Source organism: Perca flavescens, chromosome 11 (genome assembly GCF_004354835.1).
Source record: "Perca flavescens isolate YP-PL-M2 chromosome 11, PFLA_1.0, whole genome shotgun sequence".
NCBI classification, from domain to species: domain Eukaryota; kingdom Metazoa; phylum Chordata; class Actinopteri; order Perciformes; family Percidae; genus Perca; species Perca flavescens.
In genome coordinates this window covers 29,017,462-29,043,214 of record NC_041341.1, presented here as the reverse complement: position 1 = coordinate 29,043,214, position 25,753 = coordinate 29,017,462, and the positions used below count along the sequence as shown (strand labels likewise).

At 40.4% G+C, this 25,753-nt stretch overlaps 1 protein-coding gene across 2 annotated transcripts in view; it reads left to right on the top strand.

Moving 5' to 3' along the window:
* Positions 1-25,753, top strand: part of tmem163a (transmembrane protein 163a) — a 64,023-nt gene that overhangs the window by 4,471 nt on the left and 33,799 nt on the right. The window contains exons 1-2 of one of the 2 annotated variants that reach the window (XM_028591317.1): positions 1,338-1,418; positions 2,259-2,378. In XM_028591317.1, coding sequence (XP_028447118.1) covers positions 1,373-1,418; positions 2,259-2,378 — 166 coding nt within the window. In that variant the 5' untranslated portion in view covers positions 1,338-1,372. Of the gene's footprint in view, positions 1-1,337; positions 1,419-2,258; positions 2,379-25,753 lie in introns of those variants that run through there. The other variant, XM_028591316.1, reaches the window with a different exon arrangement.

Sequence of the window (25,753 nt, the reverse complement as noted above, 5' to 3'; positions counted from 1 at the left end):
ATCTTGTATAATAACTCTCCCACTGTAATGACACATTATCCGTGTTGAAGCTTTGTTCATCTGTGCCAGTGAGAGAAAATGCCCCCAAAGCAGGAGTTTTATGCACCAAAAATACCTCAATTTCCAAAAGACTTGAGCAAATGATTTTGCTCGATAGAAATTCCATTTAAACCTTTTCCATTTAGCCCCAAAGACCTAAAAATTATGCAGTTAGCCCTTTGACTGCAGATAGCCTACTCCTAAATGAAAATATTCAAGTAACGTCCACTGCATGGTGTCCAAAACATTTGGTTCAGTGGGTTGAAAAGTTAAAATAACCTTGTTTTCAACTTGACTGGTTCCAACTATCTGCCTGTTTTGGTGGCCAAACTTGCAGACTGAAAAGGAAACACCCTCTCTCTGACTCTGTGGTCCCCGGGACACATTTCTGGATAGAATAAGAATTGATGGCATTAAAAGGATGTAAAAGTTCAGGCTTATAAATAGTGCATGAATCTGCAGAGCCGGCCTCACGTTTCATGACAACGGAATAGCTTCAGGTAGTTTGGAATCTGAGATGTTTTGTCTGTGGCTTCAGGCAAAGACTTCTCACCCAGACACAGAGCTGTGACTGTAAGCCATTAGGAAATGCATGTGGAATATGAGGCGCATTCTGCCTTAACACCTTCTCGGTTTAGAATAGACCTGTTAGAAGGGAACCGTGCCTTCAAAAAGCTATTACGGCTGGTTCTCAAATTCAATGGCAAAATATAGATTTTTTTTGTTGACTTATTTTGTAAACTTGATATACTTTGATTGGTTTCGTTGGTAATTCTATATTCTAAAGAGGTTATTACCTAATTGCTTTTTGTATTAGTTTGAGGGACTACTTTACACAGATAATGTACTCTGTAGCTGGGAGTGCTCAGCATGGTGGATTGATAGGTGTGCGGTGGCTGCTCTTGGAGTTCTGTTTAACTCTGTGAAGATCCATAAAGAAAGTAGAACTGGACAAGATATCCCTGTTTCTCTTAAGACCTGTAATCTGCAGTATAACAAGGGTCCTCAGGCATTACACAATGTCCCTCAGTGCAAATCCCCAATGGCATGTTGCTCTCCTGGAAAGTTTGAAGAATTATCTAACAAGAATGATGCATGGAGGGTGGAAGAAACCGCTCCATTCATGTTCCAAACAGTAATGATGTTTGTAAAGTCTGTTTCCTGTTTTATTTTGAAGGCTCACTCCTCACATGTCTGGTTTTACTTCCTGTATTTGTAATTGCCTGCGCCGCCCCCTGATTGGTTTCACCTTGTGTATTTAGTCTGTACGTTTCGTTGCCGCCTTGTCAGTTCATCTTTGCTTTGGTGTTTTTGGAGTTTTGTTACATGCTCTATGTTTGCCTATTACCTGGCTGCCTGCATGCCTTTGGACTCTGCCTGTAAGCCTTTTTTTATTTTTAATAAATCATTGAGCTGTACCAGTCTGCTTGTCCTCAACTGCATGTGGGTCCTTCCCCTGCTGACTGCTCTCCAATCCTGAAACATGAATAGCCATTGGTGGGTCTATTGGGCCTCTTGCAGTGTATTGATTGTACCAGGTACAATAGCAAAATGTTTCTATGAACATGTAGCATTTATCTAGCAGAGCTGGACCTCTGACCTCCCTTTGCATTGAGGAAAATAGAGATACGTCCGTACAATGTTAAATAACATGGAGGACTGGGACCAGTCGCTGGCTCCAACAGTGTGAATATGCTTTTGGAAATCTACTTTTAACCACAACCTAGCTGTTGTGAAATGCAATAACATGGATACATTTTAGGATACTATGGCATGGCCATTGTAATGTGTTTTTTGAGGGGGGTCTGTTTTGCGTCTTATATATTTTTTTTCAAATGAAAATATAGCATAGTAGCCGATCCCTCTCACCCCGGACACAGCACTTTGGTCAACTGCTCTATAAATGTAATGGAATTGAATTGTATAGTAATCATTAGCCTAACACCATTGTTGTGGAATTGATCCAAAATCCTGAATTTTAATTAGTTAATTTTAAACAACTTTTAGCATACTTAGCAGAATTTGTAGCTCAGCATTTCTCCTTTTAGTGGATTTGATTATTCATGATTTCAATGTGTTATTCCTATCCCATATGGGTGTTGGAAAAGGTCAAATGACCACTAATGCAACCTCTAGCTGTCTGATATGATCACACACTAAAACATAGACAAAAAGAGCAAAGGAATTGCCCTTGTTACAGAGTGTATGTCTCATTGCAGGTCTCCTGGAGAGCAGCATGCGCCTAAAGCCCCATGAGGCTCAGAGCTACAGGAAGAAGGCACTCTGGGTCTCCTGGATCTCCATCGTGGTCACACTCATACTGGCCGTGGCAGCTTTCAGTAAGCATTTAAATTACTAATTTATAGGCATGCAACATGTACTAGAGTGCTATACGGTAACTTGTTACCAGTGTTGGTGTAGACTGACTACAGCAGTTTATTTCTCACTTCCCTGTTGACTAAGAGGAGATGGTGTCATCTAAACGTCTGCTCTATAGTAATGGTGCAAACTGCATGTTGTAAGTGCAAAGACTGCCAGTGAACACATCCAGGATGTCACTGACAAATGTGAATGTAACTAATAAAATGACACACGAAAAAACAGAGATAATTCATTGTACGGCTAAAACTGTGTAGTGTTTTTAAAAGAAGCCTGTGTAACAGCATATCATAAATAGACCACACGTGTTTTTGTACAGTATGACGACAAAAGAGAGCATGTGCCTTTTACCCACATGATGAAGGTCAACTGTCCAGAGAAGCAAATGAATGAATCGCTGCAATTTCTTGTGAAAGCAGAGTTCAGACATTTAGGCAAATCAACAGTGCTACTGTTCTCTGCTGGAGTGGGGCTGCACTTTCATACTTTTTATTCAGGACATTTGGTTTGGCCCTTTACATCATGTGATACAAAGAAGCACTCTTGTTTCATTGTTTCATCAGTTGTGTTATGTCAGTTGTGTTTGATGGAGCTTTTGGAAACCATTATAGTACTTTACCATGAAAATAAAACCGCGGAGCATAAGACACATTTCTCAGAATCAGAAATCAGTAAAAAGAGTTTATTGCCCCAGTAAGTTGCTTATGTGGAACTTCCCTTGGTGAATGGTGCATACATAAACAAACAACATATTAAACAATAATATGAAATAAACCAACAATAGGTTGAGTGCAGAATGTGCCAAAAATGTATAGTATGGGCAGGTGTATAGTCCAGGATGAAGGTTGGTGCAAAGTGTAGTGACTGGGGGGCGGTCCAGGGCCTTGTTAATTAGGCTGCAGAGGGGGAGGACCGCAACCTCCTGCCGGGGGGTGGTCAAACAATTTGTGTCTGGGGTGAGAGGGATTGTCTACAGTCTTTCCTGCCTGCCTCAGTGTCCTGGAGGCGTATAGGTCCTGGAGAGAGACGGCAGATTGCAGCCAATCACCTCAGCAGAGCGGATGATACGGTGCACTCTGCCTTTTGTCCAAAAAGTGGCAGAGAACAACCAGAGATGCTGTGAAATTGTGTTGTTTACTTTCAGGTAGAGGCTTTAATCACATATGAGCAATAACTAGTCTTGCATTGCCGACCTTCCTCAACAGCGCTGCGGAGGAGGGTCTGGCTAGTCCACACAGCATTCCGGGATGGGAGAAAAACGTGCTCTGGTTTATTGGCATTTCTTTAAACCAATCACAATCGTCTTGGGCAGCGCTAAGCTCCGCACGGAGCCGCTGCAAAATAGCCTCGGGAAGGAACTTGTTTTGGTGGAACGTGTACGTTCAAAAGTTGTTTAAGTCGTGCAACAGACAAAGATTGGACAGATAGTCTAGCTAGCTGTCTGGATTTACCCTCCAGAGATCTGAGGAGTAGTTAACCATAGTCCTCAGAAATCGAATTGAGTTTAAAAGAAAAGCGGAAGGAAACCGACACTGGCAAAATATTCTTTAAAGGCTCCCTGCCATTAATTTGGCAAGGTGACTGATTCCCTAAAGTTAAACACTACCGGTCGAAAGTTTGGGGTCACTTAGAAATTTCCATTCCACTCCATTATAGACAGAATACCAGCAATATCAGTTGCATTGTTTTTTTTAACCAGGGCAGCAGTTTTCAGATTACATTATGTGCTTACATAATTGAAAAAGGGTTCTCCAATTTTTTCTCAGTTAGCCTTTTAAAATTATATCAGATTAGTAAACAGAGTGGCTTTGGAACATTGGATGAATGGTTGCTTATAATGGACAAACAGTTGAGAACCCTTTTGCAATTGTGTAAAAACATAATGTAATCTGAAAATTTCTGCCCTGGAAATTTCTAAGTGACCCCAAACTTTTGACCAGTAGTGTATATAACATAAGAAGTTGTGAGAATTCACCGGAAGAGGGCAAAGATTTGAGAATACATATTATGCATTACATTTCTCAATATTGCATACGGTTAGAGAAGAGTGCAGAATGGCACATTCCAAATTTTTCTATTCATATTAGAGGTGTTGAAATTAATCAAATAATCAATGCATCAAATCGTGGACACGGACAATGCTGCATCGATAATCGGCCGGGCCATAATCGATTATTTCTGTTTACAATTTAATGTAGGCCTAACAACATTTCTGTTTACATATTCTGTTATGTTTTGCACATTCAGGAAGTGCCATGTGCTCAGTGCTGTAGTTTTATGTATCCATTTTATTTAGTTTTTGAAGCTTGAAAAGCTATGAATTAAATATCCTACATGGCTTTAATAGAAAAATTAATTTGACACATCGTGATGCATCGTGATATCGAATTGAATTGCTGACATGATAATCGTAATCGATCAGTGAAGATTCACATCTCTAATTCATATTCACCCTCAGTTTTTAAAATAGGTCTTAGCTGGAAATGTTTTAAATGTACAATGTGATGCCTTTCACTGCCTTGATATCCCCTTACCGTGTGCTAAACATGCCTTTGTTCTTTACAACTGAATCGCACAGCCTCAGATCTGTTTGGAGTCTGCCTGGTGATGCATTTTTGGTGTTTTTTAAAACTGCATACTGTACCTCAGTAACCCCTCAGTAGTGTTGTGAAATGATGCTGCAACAGTTTCATCATACATGTTGTCTTATGATATAGAGGATGTCTGTGATGTGCTGCACTGTTGTGTGCAACATGGGATAATGCCTTGTCATCCTGACAAAGCATCAGTTTCGGGTCACGATGTGTCCCAGTATATTTAAACTTAACCTTGATGTGCTGACTAAGAACAAACTTGCTTTTTTACGTGATGCAGCTGTGTGGATTCACACTTAGACACTACCACAGAAAGGGACTTAAAGAAAACTACATGAGGGAGGAATGAGCATTTGTAAAAGTTCCTGTACACCTATAACATGACCTTTTTATCTAAAGCCTCCTTTTTCTAATCTAAAACAATACCCAGTTTTATTTGAAGAAATATTCATACAATTTAACGGACCAAACCATAAGGCAAACCAATTTCAATTAGCCAAAAGGTTTATTCAGTCGGCCACACAGGATTCACCATTTAAATATTACTTTGATTAAAGCTGCTCTAATACATATTTTTATATTCAAAATGGATCACATGACTACTTGTTTATGAAATGTTGGTGCTTGTATTGACGAACCCACAGAAAATAATCCCAAAATCCAAATCTGAAATTCACCTTAGTTTCTGGAGTCTAGTAGCATCTTCCAACTTTTTGTTTTGGCATCTTAATTGTTTTACTTTACTCTCAGGGCTGTCATCAACTGCTTTAAGCAAAGAAGCTAAAAACCCCCTGTATGCTATTTGCCAGACAGACCAAGTTAGAAACTGGTAAACAGCTAGTCCACACAGCATTCCGGGATGGGAGAAAAACGTGCTCTGGTTTATTGGCATTTCTTTAAACCAATCACAGTCGTCATGAGTGGTGCTAAGCGCCGGACGGAGCAACAGTGCCTCTGCAAAATAGCCTCGGGAAGGAACTTGTTTTGGTGGAACGTGTGTACGTTCAAAGGTTGTTTTTAGTTGTGCAACAGAAAACTCAGATTGAACAGATAGTCTAGCTAGCTGTCTGGATTTACCCTGCAGAGATCTGAGGAGCAGTTAACCATAGTCCTCAGAAATCCACCGGAGTTTAAAATGCCAACATAAAGATGGCGGAAGGTAACGGACATCGGCCAAAATGAGGGACATCCGGCGGGATTTCCGGCGGCATCTGAACAATCCTGAAAAATTAAAAAGTTGTCGATATAGACTACGAAATTGCTAGAGGCAGAGTGGCTCTCTGGTGGCCAGGCTTTAAATGTGGCTCCATACCTGCTGGATGTGTGGAAAAGTGGAAATATGTCAGTGTGTTCACAGACTTCTTCCATGGCCTCCAAGTGGTCAAGAAATCAGTTATTGTAGCTTTAAAATTTCTTTTGAACAAGATGATAAATGGTAGACTCTGCAAAGTGGAAAAATGGAAAAAATATTGTGTGTGAACAATGTTCGACGGAGACAAATAGTTGGAACACAGGCTTGAACAGATGATGACCCACAAAAGTGTGAAGCACTAAAATTGAAGGCGACAGCCCGGCTTCTGGGACACAAAGCGGCAAGAACAAGTGAACGGAGGAAAGTGTAGACATGCTCCCCTCCGCCAGTCATAACAGCAGCCTCTAGAGGATGGGTCGGCAGCACTCGGTAAAGAAAATGAATAAATGAATGCAGCGCTTCACTCTTTTGCTACCACCCAGCATGGCGACGGGTAAAAAAAATAAATAAATAAAAGCAGGGAGGCTGTGCGCTGAAGAGGAGACAACTTGGTGAAAGAGAGTGAGAGACAGATGGGTATAGAGGTGTGGAGTGAAGCTCTGAAAGGTGTGATGGGACCAGGGGACGAGGCAGGCTGAGTCCTGGCAGGCAGCGTTGGGGATTTAGTGGTTGTGATGGCTCAACTTTAAAGAACCCCAGCGTACCGTTTCCTCCTGCCTGTGCCCTAGTTTCTCTTTCTCCCTCGCTCTCGCCATCCTCCATCTTTTATCTTTTTACATTTTTACATCCTGTCAGCTCCTTCCCTCACCCTCTACTTTCTTTACCTCCTCTTTATGTGCCTGCTCACCATATCGCTCCCTCTTTGCCCCCCATTTATTTTTTAACTAAATCTACTAAATTCTATGCGGGCAAAGTCAAAAGATGATTTGATTCTGTCAAGTGTGTATGTTTTAGTAAAGCAGGGTAAAAGTCAGTCATCTTTTTTTTCTCTCTCTCTCTCTCTCTCTCTCTCTCTCTCTCTCTCTTTCTTTCTCTTTCTCTCAGGAAAAGCACAGACATCCTCTGCTCTTCTGTGACCTTAGCAGTAGTTTAACATTTAGAAGGGATGAGGGTTCAAGTTCCTGATCCCTTTCTGCTCTACTTTCAATTGTATTGACTCTTGAATGGCTCGGTCACAAGTGGCAGCACAGCGTTCATTCACGACCTTTCTGAGGAGCTTTCTTTTGTGTTGCCTTGGCATGCTATTCACCTATTAAATTGGTAAAAGACTTGGAGGCTTTATCAGTAGGGTTGGGTACCTTTCGCATTACCACTACCGGTACCTGGAATTCGGTTCCGGTACCCAACAGTACTTTTTTCTGTACTTTTCCCTCTGTAATTGCAAAAAAAAAAAAAAAAATCTGTTGTAAAAATAATTCCAAACCTATTTACTTAGAACATTGTTATTTATTTAGAATATTTTACACTGACAGAAATTAAACACAAACAAAAATAAAACCCGTCCCTCTCTTCTCCCAAACCCATCCCTACAACCAATTAAATTGAATAATTATTCTACTTTTCTTCTTGTATTTGTATATTATTCTATTTCAGCCTGTTTTTATTTTCATCATTTTAATTGCTATTTAATGTTTCATGTAATGCACTTTTGAATTGCCTTTTTGCTGAAAGGTGATCAGAGAGGACAGATAAGCTTGCACTACCGAAATTTGGCACCGTTTGACTTTATGTGAACCAATACTCGGTAGTACCGACGTGATTCGGTCGGTACCGGTAAAAGTACCGGGTTCGGTACCCAACCCTATTTGTCAGACATATCAAGTTCAGATAGTGAGCAGAGACCACATTTCAAGGTGTTATATTAGTGTAATGACATCACATTGCCTTGATGTATTGGGCAGTAAGGCATGTGAACACAGACACAGATCTGAACTTTGAGGAAAATAAAAAGACAACCAAAATAAATATAACAAAATAAAAAATAGAGCCACAGTGATGCTGCAGCAGACACTTCCACCCTCCCACGTATGTTTCATTCCATTTTTTTTCTGTAAATAAGAGTCTGAGACAACAAATGCTAGTCCGAGACAATATTTTATGCAGTTGGTGATTGAGATCCGACATTTTACTGGATTCATGACGGCATTATATTATGTCATTGGCAGTTAGTTCTATTTAGGCAATAGTTCCCTTACTTCTTCGTTCCCTTAAAAATCCAAGTGAAATATGAAATATAAGCTATTACAAAACAATTTATTCTAATGAAGTTGGAAGTGAAAAATAATGCCACAGCTTACAGCAGATTTGCACACCCTCCTTTGTTACATTTTTCCTCAGATTGTACTTCTACACTTGTACCATTGCAAAAAATCATAATGCGACACAAAGAATGTGCTGGGATGTAAGAGCATGTCCACGATGGGTGACCTTATTGATATGAGGACGATAAGGTTATGTAGGCTACATAACTGATAGACTGGGAAGAAAAACCATACCGCTCAAATAGGTAGGCTAGTATCTGGAAATGAAAATGCATCTATAGTCGGGGCCTCAATATCGTCTCCCGATGTATGTTTAACTCCCTGAGAAGTAATACAGCTTCTTCATCAACGGGATCATCGACAAAAGGAAATGCCATGTTTTGAGAAAAAAAAGTTTTATAGTCTGCCTAACAGTTAATAAACCAACACTGTTTTTTTTTTTTTTTTAACTGACTCGGAGGTTAAGTTCCCTCTCTTTCTGAAACGGGCTGGAGTTACCCCTCTCTCTCAGGTTTAAATAACCTCTCTTTCTGAAACTGAAAACTCAGGGTTAACAAACTCAGTTTTCACTAAACCTGCTTTCTGAAACGGGCCCCATCCGCCGGCTCCGTTTGTCAACAACCCACTCCCTTCCGTTGTCACTCCCTTCCGTTGACGCTTATGTATTTGTGTTGTGGCTTTTATATTTGAGTTGTGGACCTAGTGGGTATTGACGGACGGCGGAGCACGGAGCCGATACGCAGCGGAACCGGTCCGCAGACATTCTGCATTCAGTGAAAATCCGGAGTAAGCAATGTTTCTGTTGCCTGTAACGTCTGTTTCGGAGCATCAGAGAGCAGCGCAGACATTTAGGTGGCACTGTAATGAGGCACTGAAATCTGAGTTGCTATTCCGTCCTGTAGACACCAGGCACCGGTGCCATATTAGCACCGGATTTTAACATGCGCCGTTAACGTAAACAGAAAATTGCCTTGCCTTTGTCTTTTCACGGCAAACGTGCGTGTGGGGAAAGCAGTTGCACAACAGCAGACAAATAAAATATTGACTTCTTTTGGAATAAGATTTTCCAGTTTTGTAAGTTTTTATGTTTTTATTAGAAAAAACACAAATATTGTAGGTGGTTGCCAAAGGGGGCAACTAGAGGCCACGAAATGGTTGCCAATTGACTCAATCTGGTTGCCAAGGGCATTGGTCCACAGTGCTACAGTGGTCAAAATCTCCAATGGCTACAGTTAAATTTGTGTGTATTTTGTAACCATTGTTAATTGTTAACATAGGGTGAAGCATTGCTATTGTTGCCAGATTACTAAACCTTACAAATGGATAGAACGCTGGTGTAACTGTTGACTGGAACTCCTACAGACACCTTTCAGCTAATCCGAAAAGAAGACTTTTTGTGGCCACTGGCCAGGATATCAAATTCAAATGACACACAGGAAAGGTCTTATTTATTGCACTTCAGCTCCTTCGTTGGAAATCAGAGGGTCATATAAATGAAATGGAAGAAATACATATTTCCTATTTCTTGGATGTTTTTTTTCCAGCATTTGTTTCTAATTAGAAATACCAACCCCAAGGTGTGTTAGTAACTGAATAGATATTGTTTCATTATCAGGTATAAGGGGATTTTTTAAATTGTGTTTTAGTGATGCATTTGGATTGTGCTTGATAAGCAGCCACAGGAAACGCTGTTCCATATTCAGTGGGGCATGGACTGCACACCAGCAAGGATGATTTTCAGATTGCCTTACAGGCCCTCTGGGTGCAGGCCTGTGGACTAAAAGGCTGCCACACGATCAATCAGTGGTCCTGCCAACCAATATTTAATGTTTGAGCAAGGAGATGGGGAGGGACTAAAAGAGGGAGGGAGGGAGGGGGGGAGGAATTGGCAAGATGTTGAGTAAGAGCAGGACGGAAAGTAGGGGAACATAAAAGAGGAAGAACACAAAAAGACTGCAGACTATAGAGAAAGTTAGAGTGGGACAGGAGGAGATGGAGATCGAGTGAAGAGAAACTATTAACCACTGTAGAGCAAAAAAAAACACAATAAAACATTTGGCCAAGACCCACAGCTTCTCTCTCAATCATCTTTTTCCAATTTCTCTCTTTCTCTGTTTCTTGATTCCTCTCTCGTTTTTTTTCTGTCCCTGCAGTAGAGCTGTAATTACTGTGATTTAACCCAGATACATAACGTTAAAAGCCCAACATAGTTATAAATAAACCATAAATTTATGGATATCTATCTGTGCTGGGCCTTTTGTAGATCGGAGCTGAGCCAGATAATGTAATAAGTAAACCCTTATTTGACATCAACACTTTAATCCCTGGTCTTCTCCATTCACCAAATGTGTAGGGGACTGTAGCTCCATTCTGTACACATCCCTAGACCACAGAATAATATCAGACCTAATAAGAATATTTTAGGAGCAGTAGACTTTCAGGCCATTAAAAGTTGTTATTGTAATGTTTACAGTGGAGACATAATCTATATCTATATTTTAGATTACATTCTGTGTTGTTGGGGACTAAGAGCTTGATGGGATATTTTAGTGTTTCAGCCTACAGCGGGTGAAAATAGTCCCTCAGAAATGCACTATTTACTCCTTTTGTAAGTAATGTTCGCTGAAAACTACCATGCTCAGCTAGTTTAGGGAATTACATCTACTTCCTAAATAATTAAGCTACATATGTGTGACTCATTTTTAGAAGATTATTGTCTCCAAAACGAACAAATGAGATTCAGGCTACGGAAATATTGAGAGGTCGTGTAATGCAATGGTGGTTTTGGTATTTTTGTGGGATTTAGTAACAATAAGAAAAAATATAAGACACCAGCCTTCTCGTCTTCATAAAATGCGTCTTGAATTATTTTCAGAGTGATGTGAATTAGATATTTAGCATGTTTGCAACCACAACAGGTCGTGTGATAATTCTTTATGTCGTGGTTTTCAGCGCTGTGATAACGTGTCCTATTATCAGGATTTATTTGTGGTCATTAGAGATGCATTTGCTGACTCCTGCTGCTTCCACTGTCTCATTTGCTGAAACATAGCCAGGGAAAAAACAAATGAGGAATCACAGAAGGCAGAGTGTACACAATAGAGATGTTTGCATTCAGCTGTACAGTGGTATCTGCAGGCCATTCATCATATCTGGGCAGTCAACGCAGAAACACAGTCAGTACCAATATGTCTGTCTCTCCCCCTTCCCTCCCTCTCTTGCTCCAATTCTACCCCTCTCTGCGCGTCTCTCCCCTAACATCCAGGCCCACCCACTTTCCCTCTTTTCTTCCTCTCTGCCCAATCCCCCTCCTCCTATAGCTTCCACTCTCTCCATCTTCCATCTCCTTCCCTCTCTCCATCCACCTTACTCGTACACCCAAACCCCACCTACAGTCTGTCTCAGAGTAGAAAACACAATCATTTATTCATTTGTTTTCCCTTCCGTCCCTGAGCAGGCTATTTTTACTGGTAAATACCAAGTTGCCAGCGGGGACGTTACCATATGGTGTCAGACTTAGAATTCAAAAATAATTTACTTCCTGTTGTTTCTCTGCAATCATACTAACTGTGCTTTTAGCTTTGTTTTGCCTTGCCTGTCTACCCACTACCCTATTTATATGGCTGTCCAGGTGTGTATTGTTTTTATGATTACCAGCTGATTCTAACAGAATCAGAAAAAGACTTACAGTAATCTCCTGGTCAGCAGCAGCCTTTACATGTCAAGTCAATTTTATTTATATAGCTCAATATCACAAATGTGCCTCAAGGGGCTCATGTCACTCTGTTGGTCATTTCCAAAAATGTCAGAAATTGAACTAACATTGTGTTAAACGATTGGTACTTTGAGGTCAGCTTGGCTTGTGTCCTATGTCCATTTACATTCCTGAGGTGCAGAAATAAATATACCAGTGGCATTCATCTGCCAAATTTCAGCATATGTATTTGCCGGGTCCTTTTCAGATTTCTTTTGGTCAATAGCTTTCTAATTCAGACCAACTTTATATTTATCTGGGTCTCCTGCCATAGACACAACCTCCACCTCCAGTTTTTGAAGAAAAATCAACCGAATGCAACACAAAGTTACACCATTAATTGATATGCCTATAAGGTGTGTAGCAAATGTGACCTACCTTTTTACAAGCTTTTGTACAAATCCATCATACCGTTCATGTTAAAAAGACAGACAAACTAAAAGGACCAAATACATCATACTGTATGTCTCAAGTGTTTTTTTCCTCAATATTACACGTGTTTAGCTTATCCAAAGCAGCTTACGATAAATGCATTCAACCATGTGTATACAACACACAAATTGCAAGAATCATGCCAGTATCAACTCAACAAATATGTGGAACTGCTTCAAGTGCTACATTAAGAAACAATAAGAGATAGAGAACAAGTATTATCTGCCAGCTGCAGAAAGAGAAAGCCATGATTACTTTAAAAGATGTCTATTCAAACTGGATTACTATTATCAATTGACCTAGGAATTTGCAGTGGATAATTTGCCCTGAATCCCGACTTTCTAAACAGCAATTACAGACATAAAAAATGTCAGATCAAATCACGGCTAACCAACTCTTACGATTGCGCTCTAATACTCCACATACCTGCTTAGTGTTCAGTGACTACCCCTGGCATTTACACTTGAACAGCAGCAGACAATGTAGAATAGTGAAGCAGAATGGGGTCACAGACTGGCTGTTGACTGGTATGTTAATCTTTAGTGGTTAAACGTCTCATTCTTTGCCTTAAGTAGTGTGTGCTGTAGAGGATAATATTGTCTTTTACAACCCATGATTTGACATTTGCTGAGACAGTATTTGCCATTTACTAGCAATAATGGATAGTAATTGGTCTGTGTAAAAAAATGTACTGGACTCAGCAGCACGGAGCATCACTATATAGTATCTTATTGTTGACAGAATGGGGACAAGGGTACTTTGACTTCTCCGGGATAGAGTGGGGTTACTGAGGTGTTAGCTGCTCTGCATAGCTACCACTCTCCATGATCCCTGCTCTGTGACTTGAGAATACATCAAGTTCTGCTTTTTAGAAAATGTACTTTGATTGTAACAGCCTCTGGTTTGCTTCGCCTGGTGTGTTGAAGAGCAAGACAGCTTAAAAGAGAGGCTCTTAACCAAGCAAACTCTGGTGCAATGTGTTTAAACCACAATCTTTTTCCAAACCTTAGCAAGTAGATTTTTTTCAATTCACAAAGTTAACCCAGTGTTTAAAACGACTGGTTGACATCATGTACTGGTTGCTCTTTTGAAAACATGATTGAGAATTTCTTTTTTTTTTTTTTTTTTTTTTTTTTTGTCTAAGAACATAATTTTCTAGGAGACAGGGTTGGAGTCCGTCAAACTTGTAAGGTGTATTGTGGCGGGCGCCCGGATAGCTCAGTTGGTAGAGCGGGCGCCCATATATAGAGGTTTACTCCTCGACACAGCGGGCCCGTGTTTGACTCCGACCTGCGGCCCTTTGCTGCATGTCATTTCCCCTCTCTCTCCCCTTTCATGTATTCAGCTGTCCTGTCAATAAATGCCTACAAATGCCCCAACAATCTTAAAAAACAAACAAACAAAAGATGTATTGTGGCGGTAATCTAAACTACCATCATACAGTGCGGCATTATAACTGCACGGTTTTCTGCAGAAGTACCACCCTGTCACAATAAACAGGTCCCCTGCTACTCCCACTCTCTGAAGCTCCTCTGAGAGCAGCAGTGTGGTTGTCTACAGTGTTCTCGCTTTCTCACACCAGATGCTATCAGTCACATCTCCCCTCCTCCTCTTCAGCACCAAGAAGACAAATCCTCACTCTCCTTTATAGGCATACACATATAGATGTCCTCACATGGCAGCAGAATGGCGTAGATTGAAAATATGAAGACATTTGTTAAAGCATTACAATCAGAAGTATTGCAAACATTTAGAGTGGTTGTAGTTTCCTGAAGTTAAACGCTAATAACAAATGTAATGTCATCTTTTATACCTACAGCTCTTTTCTTGCTACTGACTCCCCTTTCATGGATTTAATTAATTCAAGACACCATTGTCTTAATCATTAGTGACTGAAGTGTCCACTGGGTGTTTGGTGTAGCATGTGTGCATCAATCTAACATACAATAACACTGGGCGTGTGTAAGTGTTTGTACTCAGGCCCTTGTTCTACAGGTCTAGTTATGAAATATTTATAATGCCGAGGATAATGTCAGAGTTATAAATCAGTCTTAATGTTCCCTGAGCACCCATTTTTCTTCCTCTCTACTAGGCTTGGTCATTCCTTTGCATCCATTAGTGGATCATGGCCATCCCTGGACCTGTACCTTTTTATATAAAATGTGAATTATTTTTAGAGCGATGTAAATTAGATATCTAACGGGTTTGCAACCATAACAGATCGCATGAATTACCTCTTCTGAAGTGTCCATGTTTTTTTTAATCCTCCGTGTCCTCCTTGGCAACTAGCAATTGCTTGGAAAAAAATCTCTAACTTTGTGAGATTTATCAATGAGTTCAGCATTTAAATGCATGTTGCAGAGCTGAATATAGTTCAAGACTATTGTAGTTTTGAGTCTGTGTGTCATTTGAAGTTGTATGCTGGTATGATACCAGAGTGTTGTTACCGATACCGAAAGACTAATTTTGCTGATGAAATTTTCAAAAAATTTTATTTTATCTTTGCCTAACTAAAAACAGTCTAGAATTGTTGCAATAATGATTTAAATGAGTACTTCTGTGACTAAAGATTGAGTTAACAATCCTACAAATCTGACAGTTTTCAGTATGCCAAATATGTGGAAATTTTGTGTGTGCGTGCGTGCACCTGTGCTGTAAACCCTTGATGTTCGAAGAATACCATGTGATCATGCGTGGTTCGTTACACAGCTTCAATCATCAGATGTGATTAAACTGGATAAATTATGAATGCTGGAACAGACACGCATAGAAACACATATGTAGGTTGTGCAACATGCCATTAGCTAATGTAGTAACGGGACGAACGCTTAGGATGTCTTCCCTGTGATTCAAGACCTGCTTTTTAAAGCAGGAATTTGTTCTAGTCCTGCTGAAATATTGCAGCTGGCTTTGTTCATATGTAGAACTTGTTTAGTGATACTGAAGACAGAGACAAGTAAAAAAACAACTCGCACTGAAAAACATGCTGGCATTTTGTAATGAGACTGCAGCTTTTTGTTTACATTAGGATTCAGGCTTTGCCAATGTTGTCAAGGTGCTTCTGTCCTACTCAGCAGCACTACTCAGCCTTACAAGTATTCACGCTGGATGTATTTCTGTTCAGATTTCACACTACATTAACTGTCTGATCCCACCTGTAGTTTGTGCCCGGGGTTAGATGTTACAATCAGGCTGCTTAGTGGCTTTAATGTGGTTAATGGGCCAGAATGACTCTATGGCAGCCATTCCAGTCAGGTCCTGCTCAGGTTTTAGTTGAGTACATGCTTTTAGGGTGATTATTTTTGGTTTGGATCAGGAAGTGAGGCTGATACAGACAAGCTCATCCATTCTCTGTCACATATGATCATTTTCTACATCTCCATCCACATATCTTTTTTTTTTTTTTTTTTTTTTTTTCCTCGAAGGACATATGGGTTGAAATTTGTTTTCGCAGTTGATTTCATTCGTTGCTACCGTTGGTGTTGCCAACGTGCAAAGTCGCCTGCTGCTGCTTTAAATATGAAGCCATCTCACTGCAGTAATGCTACACTATTGATCCCCTTCTCAAAATAAATTGTTTTTAAAACCGTGCAGGAATGATGCAGGGTAAAAGATACTTTTATTTACCAACCAAGATGGACATAGAACCTTTTTTGTTTTATAAAAGAACTCGTCTCTCACACACTTCACCTTGCTGTTGATGTGTAAAGGAACTCTGTGTAGGCATTTTTATCAGAAGCTACAGAGTTGTTTTATCTGTGTATTTGCTTGGCTGTCAGAAACTCTCCATCTGCAGAGTAATTATAGGGCAGGCTCACACCATCTTTTATCAGTCATCAGCACTTGACTATTTTTACTCCTCACTGGTGAGCCAAAGAAGTAAAGGTGTGATCGGATATAAACGTCAGAAGAGAATGTCTGTGTGTGTGTGTGCGTGCTCTGGTTATTTCTTGTTAGTCACACAGTGGAAGCGTTTCACAGCTATACCAAACAGCTCTGTGCAGCTCAGATATTCATCGCTGCTGAAACAGAATTGTTAAAAAAGAGAGAAACTTCCTAGTGGGAACTTGACAGTCTGAGACATTGTCTACAATAATGTCAAATTGTAGGACTGTCACTGTATCTAAAGAATTGCCATTATTTCCTACCTTTTACAGTCGCTGTGGTAACTATACAAGTGCAAATGTAGCTCAGACTGTGTAAAGGATTTTGACTGGGAGACATGATGAATTGTGAGTAGTTATTAGTGTGATAGGACCCCACAGTTTCGATGTTCTCCCCTCCCTGGTTGTTATCTTGTATCGCCGCTACGGCGCTGTTGCGTGTGATCTGTACACGAGAGGAACAGCCTTGTGAACGTCATTAAATATTAATATCAGCTCAATTAATTGCACTGTACAACATCAGTGTGCTGTGCTGTGCTGTAGTCCACAACATGTGAGGTGGTTAACAGCTGAGGGGAGTCCATTTTAAGACTGTAGCTGTGTCGGTTGATCATAAAATACGTTGAAAAAAATACAAAAGTCATCATACTAGTATCTGTAAATGCAACCACTCTACAACTACAACTTGATGTGCAGGGTGTCAAGTCAATACTCCATCAAACCAAGACTAATAAAAGAGCCCCAGCCATGATCATATATCTGGTTACCTTCTGAAATGCTGTTCAGATCAAATATGTTTTTTTTTAATATTATTTTTCATCTCTTATTATAAGTGTTCCTTAGAGCAGTAAACGGTCAACAACTGTCATAAATGTCTTATGGCCTTGTCTAACAGTTACTTTACTTTAGTACTTTTGTTCTGTTTTCTACTTGCTATTTTGTTTTCTGTTGTGAAGCCCTGTGTGACGTCTTCTCTTGAAAGGTGCTATATAAATAACTAATTATTATTAGCATCCCATGAAACTACTCTTGGCTGATGTTTTTGGCGACAGTTTTCGTTGTCACTATCTTTTTATGTATTATGTTTTTTATACCTTAGTCACTGTGCTCACATCTCTATGCATTTCCCCCTCAACAAAGATGCTCCAGATCCACAGGAGACATTATGCAACTGTTTTTACAGTCTGACTAGAACTAGCCATGGCTGGTAAATTAATCCTGATGTACCACATCAGTAGATTTCCCCGTTAATGCATACCGGAAGACATTGTCAGTCAAGGCCAATCACGAGTATTGCAACCTGACTGATGATCTTTTCAGAATTTTAACCTGAATAGGACTGTCTGTTGAATCCATATTCTACCTTTACCGTACCTATCGTCACTGCAGCGGTTATTCCACTCTAGTCACCCGCAAATGCAAGGACTCACTGTAGCTTGTAAAAAATCTGAGAACAAATCACATGACCCACTCACGTCCTACTGTTCCCAGGTGGATTTATTGTAGAAGAGCATCCCTTTAATGTATGAATGGCTCGACGATCAAGCTGTTGTAATGGACTCTTATTGAACTATTAGCTTTTCTTGCCTTATGCATTGGGGGGAACTCGAAAGACCAGGAGGTAGAACTCCCAGAGCAGCCAACAGCTAGTTCCACGCTGATCGATGGTAAACTGATGCTTGCAATGGATCCATTACCAAGAAACCTGGGCTTCCTCATACTGCAATTTGTTACCTGGCAATAGATTATATGGTGGTGACGGTGGCCTCAGGGAAAAGAGACTGGGAAAGCCTAATTTTCCCCTTAATGCATTACTTTTTTTATATTGAGCACTATGCTGTTGGGCCTATGGAACACGTATATATGAAGGGGGGGAGGCCATATAGGGGGTGAGGAAGTCAAAGCTGTGGAAACAGAAAGGTGAGGAAAAAAAAATGGACATGTAATTTATCTTCATTCTACAAGGTAATTTCCCTCCCTTCCTTTTATCTTTTTTGGCGAGCAATGAGGTGTAACTGATGTCAGCATCTTCCTTTCTACTCTCCCCATGTTGACACACAGCTTTACACCTTCTGAGGTTTTATTACGAAACTGAGAGTAAGCAAAGAGAGAGACCGATATAGGGAGGGGGCTTGAGAGGAAGACCAGGCAGTGATGTCAAATAGAGGGATAAAGAAGAGAAATGAGTGACCGCAGACAGAAAGTGGAAGAGATACAGGAGCGATTGAGTTCACAGAGGCAAAGGACAAGCGGAACGCGAACAGAGAGCTGCCGAATGGCTGCAGTACGCCGCTCAGCATTTCTAACAAAAAAGTCAAAATCCAGTTTGCTGTCCACATACTTAAAGCCCAGCTCCAGCCAGTGTAACTTTGTGTTTAGCGCTTAACGTTGTTTTTTTTTTTTCCCCAAACAGAGAATGGTTGTGTGAATAATAGTTGGATGTAATGTATTACCATGGTAACCAGATTGTAGCAACAGCATCTTGTAAAACAGTAATATGGCACTCAATTTGATGGATTTAAAATGTGACAAGGATTAACACATCACAGACTCTCTTGTTTTCCGTCTCCTCCTGGCCAGGCGGCCATCTGGCTGCTGCAGCTGCACCAAGTAGCCACAGCGCCGCACGCAGGCCATAGAGCACCGCAAGACAGAGATGTTGCCGAGGTCTGTCATGAGAGAGAGAGAGAGAGAGAGAGAGAGAGAGAGAGAGAGAGAGAGAGAGAGAGAGAGAGAGAGAGAGAGAGAGAGAGAGAGAGAGAGAGAGAGAGAGAGAGAGAGATTTCTACCGGTGGGGTTTTGTGTAATCGCTGCCTTGATAGCAGCCTTAACAGCACACACAAATGTAAAATTACACACTAAACTAAGGTGGAGGAAACTACAAAAAATAAAATGAAGACCCCCCCATTAAGCTAATGCTTCTATAGTCTCATGTCATATTCCCGTTTTTAGCAAACAACCTCCTTTTTTTTTTTTTTTTATTATAACTTTGAGCACAAAAATAAAACAAAGTGGTTAGTTTTAACATTGTCAGGAAATGACTCAAAATATAGAATTACATAGAAAGTCTAAATACATTGGACAATATTGGTTCAACAGTTCTACATCATGCAATAGCCTTGAAACACAGTAGGTTAAGATTTGATGTTAAGTTGGGCTATCTAACGGTGCACGTATTGTTCTGACGACCACGTTTGAATTACAATACGCCTTTTGACAGCATTTAATTCAGGAGAAAAGAAACCGCTGAAGCCTGACCTTCAATGAATCAATTTTACCTTTACTTTTAGCTCGCAGGCTCTGCATTCATTCCCCAACAATAGGATGTGCTTAAAACAGAAATATTTGTCTAAAAATAGATTCTAGTGTATTTTATGCAATTCCAGCAGGGAAAACAAAATGGTAGATGCTTACTGCGCATGCCACCTGCTAAATGCACATCATTCCCTGGAGAATTCATTCACAGTTTACACAAGTTACTTTTGGCAGTTTTGGGATAATTTCTTTTCTCCACTATTGAATAATAGTATACTCTGAGCATCCACTCATGCTAGGCTGGTATGAAAAGAAGCAAACCCATCCGCTGAACTCAACCCAGTCAAAGCCTTGACTCATGTCCATCCTGTCAGGCTGACCGATGAAACCGAGGTAATCAACCACCTCTGTGAGACAGCCAAGGCTACAATGTTGAGTGCCTGTGTGTGTGTGTGTGTGTGTGTGTGTGTGTGTGTAAAATGATCCTGGCTGATGAACCAAAAATAGATTTTTTTCTTTTCTTTCAACAATCTTTGATAACAGTGACTCAGGATGTTTTGCTGAATGAACAGCATGCAGAAAAGATGTCCTGCGGCACTCAGACACTGAGCAGATCATGTACTGTAGGTGTGTGTGAAGTCAGAGATATGGTATGAATAGGTTGACAGATGCTGGCAAGCATTTATTTTAAGTAGCGAACAATAACAATTTGACCTTGGCTAGAAAAAAACCACTTTATCACTGCTTCAGTAGAGGACTGTGTGGACTTTCTGACATGTTGACCGCATGGCCATCCTGGATGCATCTACGTGTGGTGCATGTCATATTTTCTAATATTATCTGGTTGTGAAGTGATTTAGGCTGAAGATCTTTTTATTGTTTAATCTCTCAGCTCATTTATTGCATAGAAACAAAATGGTAAAACGATCCCAGATGAAATTTCAAGCTGTCAATTGACCCCATCTGGTGCTCGACTCCACTGCCTAAACAGCTGTAGCCCTGAAAGCACATAATGTACAGTAGCAGCCTCTCACTCAGCACAAGCACACACTATATGATACCAAGATCAGAGCAAAAACGGCACATTCGAAGTGTTATTTGCACCTCGATATTTGCTGAGCTGTTATTGCTTCTCCAGTATGACAGGTACTGCCAGGTAGTGTTAATAGTACAAGTCACCAGTCTTTGTTGCACACATGGGTTGGTTTTTATTTAAATTCACAGCAATAGTTGGACAGCAATAGTTTCTTCGCTCAACCAACCTGGTGAACAAAGTGCTAATGGTTTTATACATGGTTAGCAACAGGGAACACATTCCCATCTGCATCTTTTTACTTGATCTATGTATGTGTTTTCAGTGAGTCAAGGAAAGAGATCATCATCATTGCTGTAACGTTGAAAGATAAATATGGCTGGTTTATTTTTACGAATGCTGTTCCCTCATTGCTACATGCGTATACTTTGTATTTTGGTTTACAATGTTTGGTGTGCTTGACAAAGTGCAGTGTAAAGGCAAACTACACCATATGAAAAACGCAACAATGTAGCAACTTCGCACCAAAGCTACAAAACTATAGCTGTAAAAGCGTATCTTAATATTATCTCTGACCTTACGTACACACCGCCGCCGACTTGAGCTGCAAAGAAGCTCTGGACGCCCTGTCGAGGACGCTTGTCAAAAAGTCCGAGGAAGCTGTTTGACGCTTTGGCCGCTCTGACGTGGGAGCATTCTTCGATCATGTGCAACACACGATTGAAGAAAAAGCACAAGCAGCCACTGCACGGCCAATACACTGACACTAGAAACCTTTTATAAATTACATATATAAGGACATCATTTGTATTGTTTGTTGGTCACAGCGGTGTCTGTTAGCAGTTAGCCGCTGAACCGCAGCAGAATGCAGGCAGAGCGAGCAGCCGCCAGCTGTTGACCCGTGCAGGACTTCACTGTGAGCGGACTGTTTAGAGACCATGTGACGGCACGTTAACTGGTCCCTATACGCAAACAACGTTACATCATAAATGATAGGGGAACCCAGCAACGGCGATTAGGAGATTTCCCTCCATTTTCATGGAACTAATGTCTTGGTAGGAACAAACGTTTACATCGTATGTTTCTCCAGAATCAGCCAGCGAGAAGGACGTCTATATTCCGATTGGTTGCTGCCGTTTGCCGCTGCTTGCCGCTGAACCGCGTCATAGCTCATTACCATAAAGTTGACCAAAGTTCAACTTTCTGATTGACGCTCAAAACGCTCAAAACGCCCAAAACGCGACGCCGACAGTTTTGACGCTCCTTGCAGCTGAGAGAAGCCAGCTTCCTTTGAAAATTAATGACTTCCGGTATCTTTAGACGCCCAAGTCGGCGGCGGTGTGTACGTACAGTGAGGAATGATTGCAACATATGGTCGTTACACAGCCTGTGTCCAAAATTTGCTTGCTGTAGCTTTTTAAAAGTACAAACAAGAGATGCACTTAAAGCTATAGTGCATAGTTTCTGTTGCCCCCATTAGGAATTCGCGAATCCCCCCCCCACCCCTCCGCCACACAGTTGCTAGTAGTCAAGGAGGACACGGAGGATTAAAAAAATATGGACTCTTCAGAAGAGGTCATTATCTTCACTCGAGTTTCTGCGTGTGAAAGTTGCCAGACAACACAATCTTTTAAACACAGCCATGCTGAGAAATACAGAGAGTTGTGTGGAGCTGATAGTCTTAATTAGCTTTGTAGCAACTCATTTGGCAATGGCTTGAATGTAACGGACGTTTGTTAAAAAAGAGCAGGACAGCCAGTCCTGTAAATATTCATTCACACTTGTGACTTGTGTTAAAGGAAAACAATTCAGTAGTTTATCTTGCATCATTCTATCCTCAGTGTTAAAATGAGTCTTTCTCAGTCTGTTAGCCCCGCGACTGTCTCATAATGACGTGTAACATAATAAACCTGAAAATCCATCTCCAGCTCCTAATTGGGGACTACAGAGTCGTATATCACAGTATCTACCTTTTTTTTTGTCACCTAATTGAATCCTTCCAGACTTGTAAACAACAAGCTTATCCCCGTTACATGGCGGCAGGTTTTTGAAGAGCCAAGAAAACACCTCAGCGGATCACTCGCTCAAGATTGTAATAGGTATAAAAAGTTCTGGTGAAATACTTTTCTGGTTTATTTATTTAGCGTTAGAAGTGTGCTAACAATGCTGTTAGGTAAAAACAAGCTACAGCTGTGAAGCTTATCAGAGCATTACAGTTTATCAAAATTCTAATCTTCGCGGGACATCATGATGTATTCCCCCCGCACGTGATAGGAGTTAATAGGAGTCCACACATAATATCCTAGAGAAAAATTAACATTCCATTCACAGGGGAAAAACTTGTTTCCCATCTATAGCACAATATTATTCTACAGCTAGTTTAAGGCCAGTAATCACCAGTAAAACATCATTGACAAAGTATGCCTGTTAGACTTGTTACCAAAGCCACGTCTCCTGATATTGAAACATAGTACTTATTGTGTTAGTAGATGATAATATACGGGGGTAAACTGTGTTTCTAGGTGCCTCTTCAAATCAGTTATGATTTGTGTTTGTATTTATGTATGTTTTTTTCTGGTAACGCATCCTTTGAAAAGTGGCAGATCTGGAGTTTCTGGATGCACACTGTGACAAGCAGTCCTGTCATGGCAACGGGCCTCCTGTTTAATAATCATTCACCGTGGTAACACAAGCACAGAAGGCGCTGATGGGCTTCTTAGTTGACAACACTGTGTGATGTATTATTGGACTCAGTAGTGATTGGTGGCTGAGGAGATTCACTGAAGTGAAACTGTAGTTAAATCAAAACACAAACATAGAACATGACATCAAGCTCCAGTATATAGCAAGGAAGGTGTCACATTATGACCGTGTTATGACAAAAGTCTTCTACAATCCTACCATGCTCCCTTTTCATGAAGCAGATTGAGATTCCTCTCCCATCACAGTCCTTACTGAGCATCTGTTTACATTCAAACATCGGTTTTGAAACACTCATATATATCACTTTGTCAGAATGGCCTCTGGCTTTGAGAAATGTATTCAACAGTGATTTTTATAGCTCTGTTTGAAGAATCTTGTGCACTGCGCGCTAACCCACATTCATGCGGAGTAGCTGCAGCCCAGTTTCACTCATTCAAACAACTCTGCACTCAATACACTTTCGTACATCTTGCTTAAAAATGAATGAGGTTTGAGTCGGGACCAGCAACTATTTCCATCTATTTTGATTCTGTGCTGTCAATTTCTATTATAGCATCTTGCATCTTGGGAGAGTAAGCGCAAAAGATAGGCAACAGATTATATTGGTCTGTATGGATTGGCCATATTTTGTTTGATCCAACTAATCCATACCCATCCATATAAAGAAAAAGTTGGTTTTAAGCATGCTCCAGTGTATTTGCTTTTATTGAAATCATTTAATTATCACTACAATAATTGGTTATGAGTAACCTAATACAGGAGCAAACATGAATCTGTGTCTATTGACATTTAATAGCACAAATCATGCTCTGAATACTTGCCACCACTTATCTTTGTTGCTGGGTGATACAAACGTCTTTAGAAATGAGAATAAATATAGTATGCTATTACTTTGTAAAGGGAGACCGCAGACTTTTTTTGGACATTGGTTGTATCTTGTCTCATTTTCAACCACTTATTCAGGCTCAGCAGCTCCAGCGGCAGATGCTGCCTAGCCTAAAAAATATAATATTAACTAGAACTTTTATAACATCCCTCCCACTGTGTCTAGTGGGCTGCCCTAGTTGAATACAGAAAGTTGTAAATGGCTGATGTAGCCATGAACCCTTTAAACTATGGAAGCTGGGCTATTATCTCACTTTCTCACACATTTCCTAGCTGGCATCTACCCTGCATTTACCCTTCTTCTCATTTTGGCACATAACGCCAACTGTAACTCACATATACAAGTGTTGCTTTTTATTGCTAAAAGCAATAAATGGATGTGCTAGTGAAATGTTCGATAGAGCCAGCCTGCATTTATTTTGTTCATATTTTATTTTGGCACAATAATGACCCCATTTTGGCCTTCAAATTAATTGTTGAAAGCAGTGCATGGAGGCCATTATTGCTGACTTTCACACCCTATTCTTTATCCAAGTTATGTTTACTTTAAATTTGTTTAAAGCTTTAGTGCTTAACTTTTTGATACTAAAACCCTCTGAAATGGAGCCTATCGTATACGAGGAAAAATGGCATCGCTTATTTAGATTTTAATCATTTTATAGCGATAACGGAGACCTATTGTCTTTTGCAGCTAAAAGCTACTTGGGCCTTCACGGTGGTGTCTTTGGTGTTTTTGAAGCCCTTACAGGAGGTTTTCTATCCAGAGCAATAAATCCAAACTCTCACATCCAAGATTCATCCACTTGATGTCCATAATTTATCACTTTCGGTCATTACTGCCACTAGCTTCGATGCTAGCATCCATCTTAAAATTCCCCATGATGCTTTGCGAGAGTTTGTTGACATTTTGTCAACCAATGGAAGGCAAGTCCGTCACAAGAACAAAGATTGTTCATTGTGAGGAGAGATCACTCACACAAGTCAGAATAGTAACATGTGACCAAAGATGTACTATTACCATTCAAAACCATTCTACAGAGAATAATGGCATCACTGTTTTGAGATTTGGGCCTTTTTTGAAAAAACTAATTTGTTTTCCATGGTGGTCTGCTGCTTGAAGTGTTTAGTAAGGTGCTGATGTAGAGTACCTCTCCATGGTGGTCTGCTGCTTGTAGTGTTTAGTAAGGTGCTGATGTAGAGTACCTCTCCATGGTGGTCTGCTGCTTGTAGTGTTTAGTAAGGTGCTGATGTAGAGTACCTCTCCATGGTGGTCTGCTGCTTG